This window comes from Alligator sinensis, unplaced genomic scaffold, assembly GCF_000455745.1.
Source record: "Alligator sinensis unplaced genomic scaffold, ASM45574v1 scaffold1146_2, whole genome shotgun sequence".
Classification (NCBI taxonomy): Eukaryota; Metazoa; Chordata; order Crocodylia; family Alligatoridae; genus Alligator; species Alligator sinensis.
The window spans coordinates 48,638-65,194 of record NW_005843326.1 but is presented as its reverse complement, the minus strand read 5'-3'; the positions used below and the strand labels follow the sequence as shown (position 1 = coordinate 65,194).

The 16,557-nt window shown below is 42.9% G+C and overlaps 1 protein-coding gene across 1 annotated transcript in view; it reads right to left on the bottom strand.

Moving 5' to 3' along the window:
* Positions 1 to 8,235, bottom strand: part of DCHS2 (dachsous cadherin-related 2) — a 122,773-nt gene extending 114,538 nt beyond the window's left edge. Inside the window, exon 1 of the mRNA XM_006038362.1 lies at positions 8,194 to 8,235. Within this exon, the coding sequence (XP_006038424.1) occupies positions 8,194 to 8,235 (42 nt within the window). The remainder of the gene's footprint in view (positions 1 to 8,193) is intronic.
* Positions 8,236 to 16,557: the final 8,322 nt, after the last annotated feature.

Sequence of the window (16,557 nt, the reverse complement as noted above, 5' to 3'; positions counted from 1 at the left end):
TCCTTTGCAGCGTGCATCACTAAATGCAAAAGTCATGCACAATGCAAAGAAGGCTACAGAACGGCGGGAAACACTTTTCTGCACACGGGTTCTCCATAACAACAGAACACTCCGTCGTGCAAAAGAGCTCCAATTCGGCGGGAACATAATTTAGCGGTGCCGAAGCACACACAATTAAAAAATCCACAACTTTGGGTTGTGACAGACACAAATTTACATTCGAATAGTGGGAACTCTTTGCACCATGCATTTCTGTGCTGCAAAGAAGAAATGCACCCTGCAAAGAAGGCTGCAAATTGGCGGGAACTCTCTTGCACTGAGGTTTCTCTGTGCAGCAAAACCCTCGCTGTGCAAGAGGCTCTCATGTGGCAAGAAAATCCCACTGTGCCGAGGCACCAAAAATCACTGGGTTGTGACAGTTTTAAGATGTGTGATGGAAAGCTTATGATAGAGGATGTATATATGTAACTCTCTCTATATAGAAATATATTTTAATTAAAAAAATCCATATGCTTACTCCTATTCATGAAAATATAAATATTATAGACTATTACTTCCCCTTAGGCACGATAGAGAAAAGTGAGATTCAGGGATGGGCAAGGAACCTGATGTAAAGGAATTCATCACATCTGATAGATGGAGGTTGTGAGTGGGACCAACTGCAAGGACCAACAGACAGCTGGGGCATAGCTTCAGTTGGAGCAGGCTTTGAAATCCTGGAAGAAGGCCTAGAATTACTGTGATGACTTGGATACAATGGCTAGATAGGACCCTGAGGACTACTAGGCCGCTTTCATGTCTTTTTTTTTGTTAATCTTTATTAATTAAGAAAAGTCCCAAGACATGAACTTGAGCCGTGTTGTTTGGAGCATGAGTGGACTTTTCCAGGCTTCAGCATTAGAAAGCTACTTGGACCCAATCACAAACACAAATAAGTGCAAAGCCAGGAGTAAAATCCAGACATCACATTTCCTGGGAATCTGGCAAACTCAGAGTTGACCAAATCGGAGATTTTCAACCTTTTTTTTTTAATGTTTACCCCCAGCAGCCAGACGCAGAGCACGGGCAGTGGCATGCGGCTGGATGCACAGTGGAGGGACATGGCACGCGGTGGAGCGGCAGCAGTGGTGGGTGGCAGCGGCCACCACTGCATGCAACCTTCCCTCCCAACACCCAGCCAACAGGCATTGTTGCCCTTGCCCCACCTCTGCCCTGCTCTTGGGAGGCAGCAGCATGGGGTTGTGGGTGGCAGGGCTTCATCCCCTCCTGCCACGCATACCCCCTAGGGCCTTCCCGCATATCCCTGGTTAACAACCCCTGGTCAATGTTAATTTACTAGACTGTTGAGGTCAAAGAGAATAATTCAACAGACTGAACTACTGCATGATGAAAGATCATTAAACACACACAGAAACACAGTTCCCTTCTATAAAATGGGTGAGAGTTAAAGAACAATATCCTAAGCAATGTGGTTAAGACAATGTGAACAGACAACATTTCCCTTTATGTTACACAGAAACAAAAGACTAGATTTAAGGCTGAGAACAAACACAGGGCAGATCTTTAACTGATATAAATTGTACTAGTCCCCATCCACTCAGTTTTGACAACTCATGCCAGCTGCAGATAGAATCACAGAATCATAGAAAATTAGGGCTGGCAGGGACCTCAGGAGGTCATCTAATACAATCTTCTGCTCAAAGCAAGGCCATTCCCAACTAGATAATCCCAGCCAAGGCTCTGTCTATCTGGGTCTTAAAAAGCACCAAGGATGGAGCTTCCACAATCTCTCTGGGTAGCCTGTTCCAGTGCTTTACTACCCTCCTAGTGAGAAAAGTTTTTCCTCATAACTAACTTAAACTTCCCTTGCTGCAATTTGAGACCACTGCTAAGAACAATTTAGCTCCATCCTCTTTGGAACCACCCTTCAGGTAGATGAAAGCTGTTATTAAATTCCCCCCTCCCCCATCTTCTCTCTTCCAGACTAAATAAGCCCAGTCCCTCAGCCTCTCCTCATACATCATGTGCCCCAGCCCCCTGACCATTTTTGCTGTCCTTTGATGGACTCTACAATTTGTCCACATTCTTTTAGTGGTAGGAGGCCCAAAAATGGGTACAGCATTCCAGATGTGACCTCACTGGTGCCAAATAGAGCGGAATAATCACTTCTCTTGATCTGCTGGCAACACTCCTACTAATGCGGCCCAGTATGCTGTTAACCTTCTTGGCAGCAAGGGCACACTGTTGGCCAATATTCATCTTACTGTCCATTGTAACCCCCAGATCCTTTTTGCAGAGCTGCTGCTTAGCCAGTCACCCCCCAGGCTGTACTGATGCATGGGATTTTTTCCATCCCAAGTGTAGGACTTTAAATTTGTCCTTATTGAATCTCATGAGATGTCTTTTGGTCCAATCCTCCAATTTGTCTAGGTCTTTATGAATCCTAGCCCTATCCTCCAGAGTATCTACTACTCTTCTCAGCTTAGTGTCATCTGCAAACTTGCTAAGGGCACACTCCATCCCATCTTCCATATCGTTGATGAGGATACTGAACAAAACTGGACCTTGGGGCACTCCACTTGATATCAGCTGCCAAGAAATAGAATCATAATAATCAGATCTGTCGCCATATTTTAAGAAACAAATAGCATCATTTTGAAGAGGCTGCCATCTAACTATGAGTTGCTTATTTTGCTCTTAATGGTATGTGTACCATGGTAGGAATTTAGAAATAGGCAAGGTCTGAGGGAATTAAGTCAGTCCTAAGGCACAAAACAATTTTCTCTTCTCTTTTCAATTTTCACTGCTCTAATATCTTAAAATATATAATTAATAGTACCATTTTGTTGTTGTCAGTAGGCCAAATTAAACCTCCTGTTTACAGAATTTGTTCTTTTGTCTTTACCTAACATATACACACTTGTAAAAGATTGCACGAGTTAAAAAAAATGAATGGTCCACCCCCCTCTGTCTGTGCAGGCAGTAACAGATGGTTTTTATATTTCATTTTGAAAACATCAGTACATGTTTTGAAAAGCAAAACAAATATTTTAATTTATACGGAATAAATATTTCCTGAACACAAGACTTCTGGTCACATTCAGATCAATCTGAACCAGTGAATTCTGACCCAAATTTGCTCAAAGTCTGCCTCTATTGCCCTCTAAATTCCAGTTTGGGGGACCTAAAGGAATCAAGCATAATCAAAGATTTCTATTTTAAGCCATTTTTTTACTTCTTTTCATTGTGATAATATCTTGAAAATGCAAAAAACTTGTTAGTGTTGAAAGTTTACCTGTTATTTCAAGAGCTATTATATTGGATTGATAACTATTATTACCTATATTACATGGTGCCTACGAGTCCCTGTTGTGGACAAGGGCCTCAATATATCCTTAGCATTGCAGCCACAGGGAATAAAAGGACGTTTCTATATCAAATAGCTCACACTTAATGTATAAGAAGAGACACCACTGATGAATACAGACAGATGGGGAGGACAAGGACACAATATTGCTTAGTACACTGCCATCCAGCTGGTGACCTTGGTGGTACATGCAGGACATGAGGGGTTAATATGAGGCCCATGAGCTCCCACCTGGCCACCATTCCCCACCATTGCTTTAGCTGCTGTGGTAGACAGGGGCTTCAGGCTCCCTTCTCTCTTCCAGCCATGGGCACCAGGTGCCTCCTGGTTCTGGGGAGGTACCAGTGGCCAATTGCCAACCAGGCAGTGGGGGGTCCCCCAGCGACCGATTGCTGAAAGTGGCGCCGGCAAAACCAGAAGCGCTCCCCACACCCCGGCCAGCAAGGGCCAATTTCAGGAGGAGCACGTGCCCCCCCCCACCCCATCCATGTCACCTATGCTTCCAGCTTCTGCTTCCTGCCCCACTCCTGAGAGCAAGGTGGCACAGTGGAGAGGGCCAGGAATGGGTCTGTACTGCCCATGCTTGGCATGCAGCTGGGCAGCCAAGACTGAAATAAAGTTGCCAGGGCTGCACACAGTGAAGGGCAGACATGGAAGCCCAAGAAGGGCTGCTACTGGGGTATAAGCCCTGTGCAGTGTGCAGCCTGAGGTCTGCAACTCATGGGGCATTCAGCCCCGCATACTACCCCGAAGTCTGAGAGCCCTGACTTAAGATAATAGGTAGCACTGTAATATAGAGTCCTTTTTTTACATGTAGCCTTTGGGATCACAAAACCTAATGTCATGGACTCCTTACTGTTGGAAGATCTCTCATCTGTTCATGGTTATGAGGTTCCATCCCAGAGGATGGCACTACAGCCATTAAGGACACATCCCCACAAGCAGGAATGTGTTACCCTGGGGACAAGTAGCAGTGGCATACCTTGTATCGCTGTTACTTGTCCATGGGGAATGCCTATGCCACATGTGCTCTGGTGCATGGCAGGTTACCCCAGGTGGGGTAGGGGAGGCTTGGGCCAGCAATAATGTTGGCTCCAGCAGCCTTACCTGAGGTTCTGGGGGCCTCCAGGAGCTGCAGCCACGAGCTCCTGCACTAGGAAGCCTGGCTGCCAGTCACACAGGCTCTGGTTTTGAGCAATGCACTCTGCTGCCATGTGTACTGCCCTGCTTTTTTTTTGGCATGGTTTTTTGACCCCAGGATTTCCCAGGGTCAAAAAACCCCTCACACTGCAAAGTAGCAGCATGGGGGACATGTGCATGGGCCACATACTGCACGTCTGTGCCCTTCTGGATGTGCCCTAAGAGATCTTTCTCAGTGCTCTGAGTCAAAGAATGCTCCTCTGCTAATAGCCAGTGATCCTGTTTGCAAGCAATAAGGCAGCATGACAGTTGCTTTTCAAGAGTTCCCCTCAGTGAACTCACACTTGTGAGATTAGCATTCCTAGGCCAAGAACTGACAAACTTTATCAAATGTGTGACCAAAGCTGTAAGAGCACCACAAAGAGGTGAGAGAATTCCATGACTGTGCATAGGAAAGGAAAGTAGTTCCCAACCATCTCAGTTCCTTCTCCCTCTGCTAGTTTTGTTTAGTGCTCTTAGCAAACTTTCCCTGGTTAAGTTTTGGATTTTTTTTTAGTTTATCTTACTAAGCAAGAAAAGTATGTTTAAAAAAAACCAAACCACCTGACTTTGCTTGAAGGCTGCCTGAGGCAATATGGGTACCGGTGACTAACACCAAGCCAAAAAAAGCACTTTAAGAAACATGCTATTTTTCTAGATTTCTATGTCGCACCTGATGTGCATGATCATTGCTCGGTGTACCTAAGATAGGCTCATCCCTCTCAGAGTTCTCTCTCTTTTGAGTTCAAGCCAAAATCACATAAAGGCCCCACTTTCATAATTCCCAACTCATTTACAAAACTCCTTCATGGAAAAACATTTTTTTAATTAACACCAAAAAGACATCACTGTAGTATCTGAATCCCTTAGAAACATTAGCAAACTTAGCCTGAGCAGTTTCTGAAGTAAGGAAATGTGGGCCTAAGCACCTAAGCAGCTGATCTATGCTTCTATTGCATGAAACTGGTAGCAACCTAAAAATGTCTGATTTTTCATCAGCCAGTAACACATGCAGAAACATATGAAAGCCTGATAAAAAGTGTAAATGAAACCTTCTCCTACTCAGTAATCAAAGGCAATATGTCAAAAAAGATTTCACTATTTTAAATGGCAGGTTGATCTATGATCATTATTTTCATTACGATTTCTTATGTTTATTGAAATAAGAAAAGTTCCCTGAAATGTGGAACAACTAAATTATGCCAGTAGTACACATGTGAATGCGAGGACATGGTCAGTAGGGCTAACCATACCTTGCCGTGCATCCACAGATGCATCACAAGCAGGGCCAAGGAGTTGATCCTTCCCCTCTATGCGACACTGGTCAGGCCACAGTTGGAGTACTGCATCCAGTTCTGGGCGCCGCACTTCAGGAGGGATGTGGCCAGCATTGAGAGGGTCCAAAGGAGGGCCACTCACATGATCCGGGGACAGCAGGGCAGACCCTATGAGGAGAGGCTGCTTAACTTGTTCAGCCTATGCAAGAGAAGGCTGAGAGGGGACCTGGTGGCCGTCTATAAGCTTACTAGCGGGGACCAGCGGGGATTGGAAGAGACCTTGTTCCCCCAAGCGCCTCCCGGAATAACAAGGAATAACGGCCATAAGTTGCTAGAGAGTAGGTCTAGACTAGACATTAGAAGGCACTACTTCACAGTCAGGGCGGCTAGGATCTGGAACCAACTCCCAAGGGAAGTGGTGCTGGCTCCTGCCTTAGGGGTCATTAAGAGGAGGCTTGATGTTTACCTAGCTGGGGTCATTTGAGCCCAGTTTTCTCTCCTGCCCAGGGCAGGGGGTCGGACTGGAAGATCTACAAGGTCCTTTCCGACCCTACTTCTATGAATCTATGAATCTATGAATGATTAATTATTAATAATCAGAATATAGAGCACATTTTGTTTTAGAAATATACTAAAAATTGGGCAAGATTACTTGAGTAAAAAGTAAGTTTTATTAAATACACTGTTCATAAAAATGTTCTATAAATACTGTTAAGATAAACACAGAATGTTGTGGATATTATTTTTTAAATATATGAACCTGCTAGTAATAACAAGGGCATCTAGTTATGAAATAGATCAGTCAAGTTTTATTTACTATGTTAACTGAGGCTATATTAACAGGCATTCAGGGAAGTTAGGGGGAGGTTAGTTCACGTTAAAAATGCCCACGCCATCTAAGGTAAGTTGGAACTGGGTGGCTAGCGGGGGGGTGGTTGGAGGAATTGGGGAGGGGGCGGGGGCAAGTAAATTTGGGTGAGGGATCAGGGCAAACAGAATCTGCAGCAGTGATTGGGTGGATGGGAGTTGCAGGTGATGTCCACAAGGGGATGGGTTGGCAGGGGAGAGACAGGCAGGGTCCATGAAAGGAATCAGTAGGATTGGGGGCAGGGGCAGGTGGACCTCTGGGGGGCAAGCAGGAGGCATGAGGGGGGTTCAGGGGAACAGGCAGGATCCATGGGGGCCTGCTGGAGTCCAGGAGGGGGGGGTTTGGGATCAGGGGGGCTTGCAGGGCTGTGTGAGATTTGGGGAGAACTGGGGGGCTATTTTTAGCCCCCTGACCCCCCCCAGTGAGCCTACACATCCATCCCTCCTACCCCTCCCCCCACCAATACTTACTTCCTTGGCTTCCAGCATCAGCAAACACTGATAAAACTGGCACCTGGAGAAGCTGGCAGGATGGGGGGGTTGGGGAGGGGGAGGGCTGACTGGTCCACAGTGAGGGGGTGGGGGTCGGTGAGGGGCAGTGGAGGCTAGAAATAGCCCAGTGCCAGGGAGGCAGGTATGAAAAGCACGGCAGCTGGGCCTTCCCAGCCCTGGGACTTCCCAGCCCTGGGACTTCCCAGGTGCAGAAGTGCAGTGCCCTAGTCTAACCTAGATCAATTTAATTTCAGTGTACATCAATCCCATCTTAGACTGGGTTCCACCATTTTAGACTGTTTATATGTATATATGTGTATATGAATTTCTGTATTGTTATGGCTTTAGACTGACTTCTGGTAACTGAAACCAAGTCTAAGTATAAAGTCCATATCTTGGCAAACTATGTTAAATTGGGTGGCCATTTTTAACCCAATCTAACCTTCCTCCTACCCCCGCCCCAAACATCTGCATTTAGCCTAACTGTACAAGTGCACAAATTAAAAAATCACGAATATTGAGAAGTAAACGTTAATATTTTTATAGGTTTCATAACCAGGGATCCCAGTTTTCCCCGATAAAAAAAAAAAAAAAAAATCACAAAATCTGTGATTAAAATGAAAGGCCAGCCACAGCCCCCTAGCTCTGCTGGTGCCCCTCAATCCCTCCCTTCCCCCAACATGCCCCTGGGCTCTGCTCATGCCCCTCACTCCACCCCACAGCCCCCTCCCCATCCCTGCTGCATGATTTGGGGGGGCATTGGTCCTCCCTGCCTCACCCCAGGAGTGAGTACAGTGGCAGTTAGCTAGTCCATCCCCTCCACCCCCTGGATGGGCTGCCCGCAGCGCCATCCCACTCCCTGCCAGGGCCCTGCAGCCGCACATTGCAGCCCTGGGCCCCAAGCCTCATGCACTGCCCTGCTGGGTAGCAGCCCCAGCCACAGCTGTGTCCAAGTCCCTTCATTCCTCCCTCCCTATGGGGCCTCAATCGCCAACCCCCTCCTCCACTTACCTGTGGGAGCTGCTCTTGAGGCTGTCTGGCGGCCATGCACATGGTGCCTCCTGCCTCACCACCCTTCTCCTCCTTCCTCCCAGCCCTCTGCAGGCTGGAATTCTGCCAGCCTGCAGAGAGCTCTTCGGAAAACTGCAGAATTCATGGGTTTCTCCACTAAAATGAGAAATCCACATTTTCCTCCATTTTTCCATGGTAAATGGAAAACCCAGATCCCTATTCATAACTTAAGGTATAATCAGTCCTGCAAATAAAACTTATTTTATAAGATGAAATTTTTATTTTGACAGTCTGCTTATAACCTATATCACCACTTAATTTTTTTAAAGGAGAATTAGGTTAAAATATTTACTGTTTCCAAGATACTGCGGAAAGAATCAGTCAATACAGTGGTCACATTAATTGTTGTTTTTATCTAAGGCTATTATTTGCTAAAATGTATATCAAAATGATAACTTTTTTCTTTTATTGGTAATACATATTAATGTACTAGAGATTACTACAAATTATTTAAAAAAGGAATGTAATAATATAATAGACTGACACAACAAGCCTAAAAGGTAATGGTAATGTACCATTATGCTGTTTAAAAAACAAACAAACATGGTTTGTATTGCATGCTAAATAAGTGGATAGGTCTGAAATACAGCACAAGTGAGTAAAAAATAAATAAAAACCTTTGAATATATTAGAAAGGGTTTCAGTCAAAATAAGAGACACCAAGAAATTTAAAAGGAAAAAGAGATATGAGTAAGGAGGAGGAAAGAGATTGTAAGCAAAGTTAGGAAGTAAAATTAATTTATTTGGATGGAGGAAGAAAGATCAAAGTGAGTAGAAACTGTTGTGCATAAATGGAATGCAAAATGCAACATAGGAAATAAAGCATAGTAAATGCCAATGTGATAGCTAGTAAAGAAAGACATGGAAGTGAGCCTTAGAATAAATCATGAATGTTTGTGGATTGCCTAAATTAACACTTACAAATGTTTCTGTAATTTGAGTTAAATGGCAGATGGTTTGTTAAATCCATTTGTTAATTCAGTGAGACTTAAGACTGTTCAGGATAAATATCTTCTTTTTCGTTGTGTGTTTGCTCAGCATTTAATGCAATACAAGCAACTATAGTGAAGGCAAATAATAATAGTAACAACAACAACAAGATTTCAGAGTTAATAAATAATACAGAACCAATTCTGAGCTATGTCTCACAGGACACATAGAGAAGTAAAGGTATACTGATATTTCTCAAAGCCATTTTTGCATGCCCAAAATTCTGGATTTGATCCTGGACATGAATTAGAGCAATCCTACCATCCGCCCTAACAAAATCTGAACACTGTTCTAAGGGTGCAGCTATTGCTATTAATTTATTAAGGTCCATGTAGTGTTCAATTTATTTAAACAATCTACTACAACCAAGACTAATCCTGACAGTAACTGAAACATGATTTGACTCACTGGGGATCTCTGCAATGAAACAGGAACAAGCAAACTAAACATCTTCCATTTGAGAAGTATGCTTCTACCTTCACCTGGTGTTTTAGGTGCAAAAGGTAAAGAATGTAAAGAAATTGAATGGACTTTCAGGTGGATGTTCAAAGGTACTTAGGCACTTAAGTTGCAGAAAAACAAGTAATGGAACTTTTAAAAGCATATAAGAATCAATCTGCATCTTCAGAGGAAAAAAAAGCTGACCACTGATACCTTTGTGAAGTATCTCTGACTCACTTATTTGTGAAAACCTCTTCTAATATGCCATTGAGCAATTTGATTTTAGTTTTATAAACATGTTCCATGTGACTTCAGTCATGCCTAGTAATAAAATTAATACAAGTGATAAAAAGTTCTGATCTCCTAACAAAAGCATAATATTGTAAAAATGCAGTCTGTAAATCACTCGATTATATTTAAAAATAAAGAGAACTGAAAAAGATCTGCTATATGGGTTAATTCCTTTGCTTGCTTTATGGAAAATGTAAAATACAGCCAAATTCACTTGTATAATATATGCAAAGAGCTTTTTCTTTTCTTTTCAACTCACATTTTTCCCAATGCAAACAAAACATTTGGCAAGGAATTTATATATTGGTTGGTGCAGAAATTAGGGTTGGTTTCAAGACTTCCTCCACCTTTTTCTTCCATGTTTCTTCTTTGATATATAAATTCATTTTGTCTCCCACTTTCTCTCCTTCAAGACCACTGTGCTGCTTGATGAGGAATCAAGAGAAAGCTAAAAAAGCATGGAATATATAATACACTCTACCCCATGCCCTGACTTCTAAACATAAATCATGTCTTTAATAATGTCTGACACAGAGCCTTCATGCTCATACTGACTCTGAAAGCCAAATCTCACTGAGTGCACAATTAATTAAGCCACTAAAGCTAGTGTTCCTTTAATCCAAATTAAGTACAGATTTTACAAACTAATTCATCCTAACCAGTTTTGAATGTGGCCCAGAAAGCAGAGTTGTCATATCCCATTTTTAAAAAAAGAAAACGGAATCAAATACGACTGGTCTGTGTAAGCAATGCTAAACAAAAAAGCATGGGAGCACCTGATGAGATCTGTTAGTGAGCTGTTTTCTATTGTGACCTCATGACAGACTGCCCTCACAACTCCCAAAAGACGGACAACCATAAATTGTGATCTAACTGCCCATTACCTCAATTAGTGCTTAAGTACATAAGAAAAAGGAAACTTCTATTGAAGGGCTTAAGAAATATACTTGACACCCATCAGCCTGAAAACTAAGCCGACTCCCGAAGAGTGAAAAATACCTGAACAACCAACCCCTTCCATAAACAACAGCTCTCTGATTTATAAGGAAAAAGCAGTATAACGTATAGGTCATTGCCTACACCTTAAACTCCACATCAGAGTTATGGCATGAATTGCACCTCTTAGAGATCAAATGTCTTAAAATAGACATCACTGAGGGAAATTTAGTTTGGGTTTTAGAAAAATACTTCATATTGGAGGAAAACATTACAGGCTGAAACTGCTGTTTCAACTTGTAATACCTTAAACTTTCAGACTGATTCTGTACAGATGATTTTGAGCAGTTGTCTATGCATCTTAGTTCAATTGTTTATTCTCTTCAGTACACAGATTCCCTTACCTGCATGTGAAGAAGACAATGAATACAAAGTGTATGCGTATATTGTACACAAAAAGTGTACAAAAATGGAGGCAGGGTTGAGGTACTAATGGTTATTTAAATCCAGTGTCACCAATATTAAATCCTTACATTAAATGTGCTACTATTAGAGGATCTATCTTCTGTTTTCTCATTACATTTCTCTTGAATACATGAGACCAGTGGTCAGCAACCTTTTTTTGCAGCAGCAGGCAGGAACAGCCCGGCTCAGGTGCCAAAATGGGCCAGGCATGGCCTTCACTGCTGCTTCTCCCTGCCACCCAACCATAGCTGGAGTTACTTGACTGAACTATAAATAGATCATATATTCTTAGTTGTGAGGCAAAAGAATCTCCATAACTCGGTAGGGTCCATGTGCAAAAATCACAGCCTGGTAATTTCAGTGTTATGTAACACTACCGCATTTTTTTAAAGAAACTAAACAGGCCCCTTAGGGATGGGAATGGGGAACTGGTGAATAATGAGATTGTACATATTTTTCGTACCTCTCCACATTGCTCATTCATTTCAGTTGCTTTTATTGGGACTTTCCTCCGTGTGGCCAAATTTTAACCTTCTTTTTCCCTTCATGTGTCATTTCCACACCCAACTCATCCTTCCAAACAACTCCAATTACAAAATAGCAGCTCCACCTCAAGTGGCTGCTGGTGCAGCAGAGACACATAGCAATAATCTTTCATTACATTTATAAAACAAACAATTTCTTAGACAGAGTTGGCTCCTGTTAAATTTCACAAACAAGAATCAGAGCAGCTAAAATTTCAAATCAAAACAATTACGTTTCAGCAACACAAGAGACACCAGAGAGCATGTATCGTATAAAAGGGAGCAGCTGGGCAGTAATGCATACACTGTCAACTCTGCATGGTTGACTTCCAGTTTTGTTGTAAAAACATTTTGATATATTATTCTCAGGCGTTGTTTGAATGTATGAAACCAGACTATTTTTTGCAGGTTGCCTTATTATGATATATAAATAAGATCTCACTTCTTCCTCGCCTGCCTCCAAGTGGTCCTTTACCTTTAAAAGAAGGGCCATAAGGAACTGTCAAGCTGGATCAGAGCTGTTGTCCATCAGGTCCTGTATCTTGTTTCTAATTCATCTGAAATACCTAGTGCAACTAAAGCCACAGAGTTATCTTTGTAACCCTTGCAGTGCTACAAAAAGCAAGTTTATAGTCATTCAATCGGATTGCAGAACTACCAAGATACTGAAAGTGCTACAAAATAGTAGCACTTTCAAAGAAGAACTTCTAGGTTTTGTAGCACTAGATGTAATGCAGTACTGGAGTTTCTAATCCTCCCCCCCCCCCCCAAACAACACACAGTCCTCCACTCTTCTTTCCAAGGAGAAGTCAGGGAGGTAGTGCAGCTGGACTCCTGAGAAGACAGAGAGGTGGACCAGCTGGACTCCTGATACCTACCCTGCAGCAAACTGCCAGAAAGCAGCTACAGACACAGGCAGTGTATAGACTACTGTGTTCATGTGTAAGTAGATGACTATGGCTAGGGACAGACATTACACATGAACTGATTTAAGTGATCAGAAACCAGTTTAAACCTGTAACAGAACAGATGTTCAGTGCACATAAACCAGTTTAAAAATGGCTGAAAACTGGTTTGAGATAAAGCTGGTTGAATGTAGTATCAGACTTAACTGATTTGGTTCAAACCGGTTTCTACAATGTCTGTCCCAGACCACTTGCTGGTTTAAGATAAGCCAGACACCCCCAGCAACCTGGCATGCTCTCTGGGCTGGGCTGGGCTAGGCTAGGCTGGGCTGGGCTGGGATGGGTGAGGCTCTCTGCTCCACAGCAGGGCTGGCCCTTCCCCTCTGCTCCCTCGCCAGAGCTCTGGCAGAGACTTTCAGCCACAAAGCGTCTGCCTGGCTTCTCCCTGCTAAGCAGGAATTACTCCCCCCTCCCCTCTACCTTACACAGACACCTCAGTATTAGCTCGCATAACACATGCTGGCTATGTTCTGTGTTGTGGGAGATGACATGCAGACAGGCATTTTGGGGCTAATCAACAGGTAGCTTAATGTCCTTCCTTAGAAGAGCTGTTTAAGAAGAGCTCCATTAATTAATGGAGAGTCTTTGTTTTCTTAATGGCTCAATAAACACTGAGTTAGGGGTGATAAATATTCCCTACTGGGTTGCTTGGGAGGGAAGGGTGGGGGGGGGACAATCAAAGCATCCTGCAGGGGCCTGGCCATGCTGCCCTCAGCTCTGACCTGTGGAAGGGAAGGGAGGGCTGCTCTAGCACCCCCTGGCATCTAGCCTGAGCCACTGCAGGCATGTGCCTGCATTTCTGGGCTGTGTCCAGTTAAAAAACTGATTTAGCCAAGCCAGGTTAGACTAACCTGCAAAAAATAAATCAATACAGGCTCAGGCTTTTTGAATGTCTGTCTCTAGCCTATATGCACACATTATGCAGCCAAACAGCATTTCTATCTGTGAATAAGTGCCATGCACTGGTCAAAAATGCCATGCAGGTGACCAAATCTGGGCATCTTGACAACTATGGGGAGAACAAAATGCCACCCTGTGAATCACAAAATTAAAAATATCATGGACAGATGTGCTTAAGAAATGCTATAAGACATACAATACCTGTTACCTACACACCTCATCTTCTCAATCGATTTCTTTGTTCTAAATCAGATCACCATCTTCCCTTGCACCCACTTCAGAATGCTAAGTACATCTCATCACATTAATAAATATTTGAAATGTTAATATTGAGAAAATGTCAGAATTAACATATGAGGTATTAAACATATTAAAACACTAAATATACCATACACACACACACACACACACACATATTTTATATATATATATATACACACACACACACACACACACACACACACACACACACATATATACATACATACACACACACACTAAATAATCTGAATAGCATATTCAACGCATGAGAAAAAAATGAAACGTAGAGAGACTTATGGATGGCAGTGGACTCCATATTAGACATGAGTATTAATCTAATCTAGCAGGAAAAGAAGTATCTAGCAGTTAAATCTAAGAAGTTTAGGTAGAGGAATTATGACAATGAAAAAGAAGTTTAGTCCTTCACCAAAGTGTTTCTGGACTGCTTGGTTCACTTTTTGGCACTTCCACATAAGAAAGACGTAGGCAAACCAAAATCAATATTAAGAAACCAAAAGTGCAGAGGTCTACCGTGACTGATACAGATGAAGGAAGATTAGGGGTGGGACAGGAATTGAGTCAATAAGGTTTGCAAAGCTAAGTGATTAAAGACAAGATCCAAAAAAAATTGAGGGCACTTTGGGTGGGATTTAGCTGACCAAGTTCAAGAGAGCTAATCACAATACAACCAAGTAACCCCTTCGACTCATGAGAGAAAATAGGTAACTAAATTTTCACCTAAAAGTTACTAAGGTTCCTGAAATTCTACTATTGCATATGCCAGTACAATCACCCTGTTGGTTACACAAGCATATGGCCATTTGGAATTCACAAGCTATGCATTCCTGCATCAGAGTCCCCTAAAAGGTCCCATGTGTGAAGCATGTTCTAAATATGCCCAGCATATACCAACATCATTGAATTAAGCACAAAACAGAATATGAACTTTCATTCAAAACAGGGGCAAAGGCTAAGCCCACCTTTGCACAATAGCTTACAGGTCCTTGCACTCAGCTGGAAGTGGGAAAGTTGGTTCTGGGTCCCTTTTTAGCTGTTGGGGAGCAGTATTGAAACCCAGATATCCCATAGTCTAAAACAGTGCCTTAACCACCAAGCTATGGATAGGGTGGCCATCAGAGAGAACATTCCAGTTTTTTGTTACTCTGTCCTCTATTGATCCAAAATCCAACACCTTTATGTCCTCTATTTTTTCTAGAAGAGAGAAATATCTTGAAAAAGAGGACATAAAGGTGTCTAGTTTCATATCAATAGAGGACAGAGGACAACCGACTGTCCTCTATGATGGCCACCCTAGCTATGGACAAAGCTGAGATGAGTAACTCTCCACCCCTTCTCTTTAAAAAAAAATTTGATTTTTAATTGCAATACAAAAATTAGAAATATTTATCAGCTATACATGTATCGGAACTACATGCATACATCACAAATAATAAGCAATAACGGGGAAGAGAAGCACATGATGGGGCAAGAAGGAGAAAGAAGATGAAGAGAAGTGAGCAAATGCACATGGTGCAATAATTTAACTGCCAAAATATTCTAGGAAAAAATCTTTCCAAATTACATTCAACTTTTCAAAGCAGTTACTCCTGCAAAACATGATTCTCTCCATGGAGATCAGTTGTGCCATTTTATTATAACAAGTTTCCATTTTTGGAGATGTCACAATTTTCCAATGGCATAATACAATCCTGCATGTTGCTAATAAAGCTTATTGTAGAAATAGAAACTGTAAAGCATTCCATTTGAGCTCTTTGGCTAGGGACAGAAGTTACTCATAAACTGGGTTAAGTCATCAAAATGGCTGAAACTGGTTTAAGATAACCTGGTTGAATGTAGTACCAGGCTTACCCGATTTAGGTCAAACCGGTTTATGAAACTGCTGTCCCAGACCCTTTCTTAGTTCAAGTTCAATCAGACTCCCCCAGCATCCCAATATGCTTTCCAGCCCCAGGCTGGGCTGGGCTGGGCTGGGCTGGACTGGGCTGGGCTGTCTGCTCCAGCAGAGAATGGTTGTGAGGGAAGGGGGGCAGGCAGGGGCTGCTTCCCCCCAGGCAAACTCTGGCTTGGTTCTGGGGTTTGGGGGGGAGGGGGGTTACACCCTGCTTCCCCTGGCTAAACCTCTCTTTCACCGAGTATAGAGCAGCCCTGCCCTGCTAAACTTACTGAAAGTTACTGCTGGCTGTGACTGTGGACTACAAATCCCAAAGGCACCTTGAAGCAGGAAGAAGATATGATGAGCAACCCTGCAGAATTCTGCTTCTGTGATTCTGGACTGCAAATCCTAGAGAGCTCAGGGGCAGCAGGAAGAGGAAGTGAATACACACCCTATGCTGGCTATGTGCCAGAGAGCCATGCTTTAGTGCCCCCACCCCAGTTTCTGGCCTGAGCCACTGCAGGCATGTGGCAGCATTTCCTGAATCAAAAATGAATGCGTGTCCAGTTGTTTCTCAATTTAATCTCTGTAGTTTAGACTAACCTGCAAAGACTGAATCGATTCAGCCTTGGGCTTT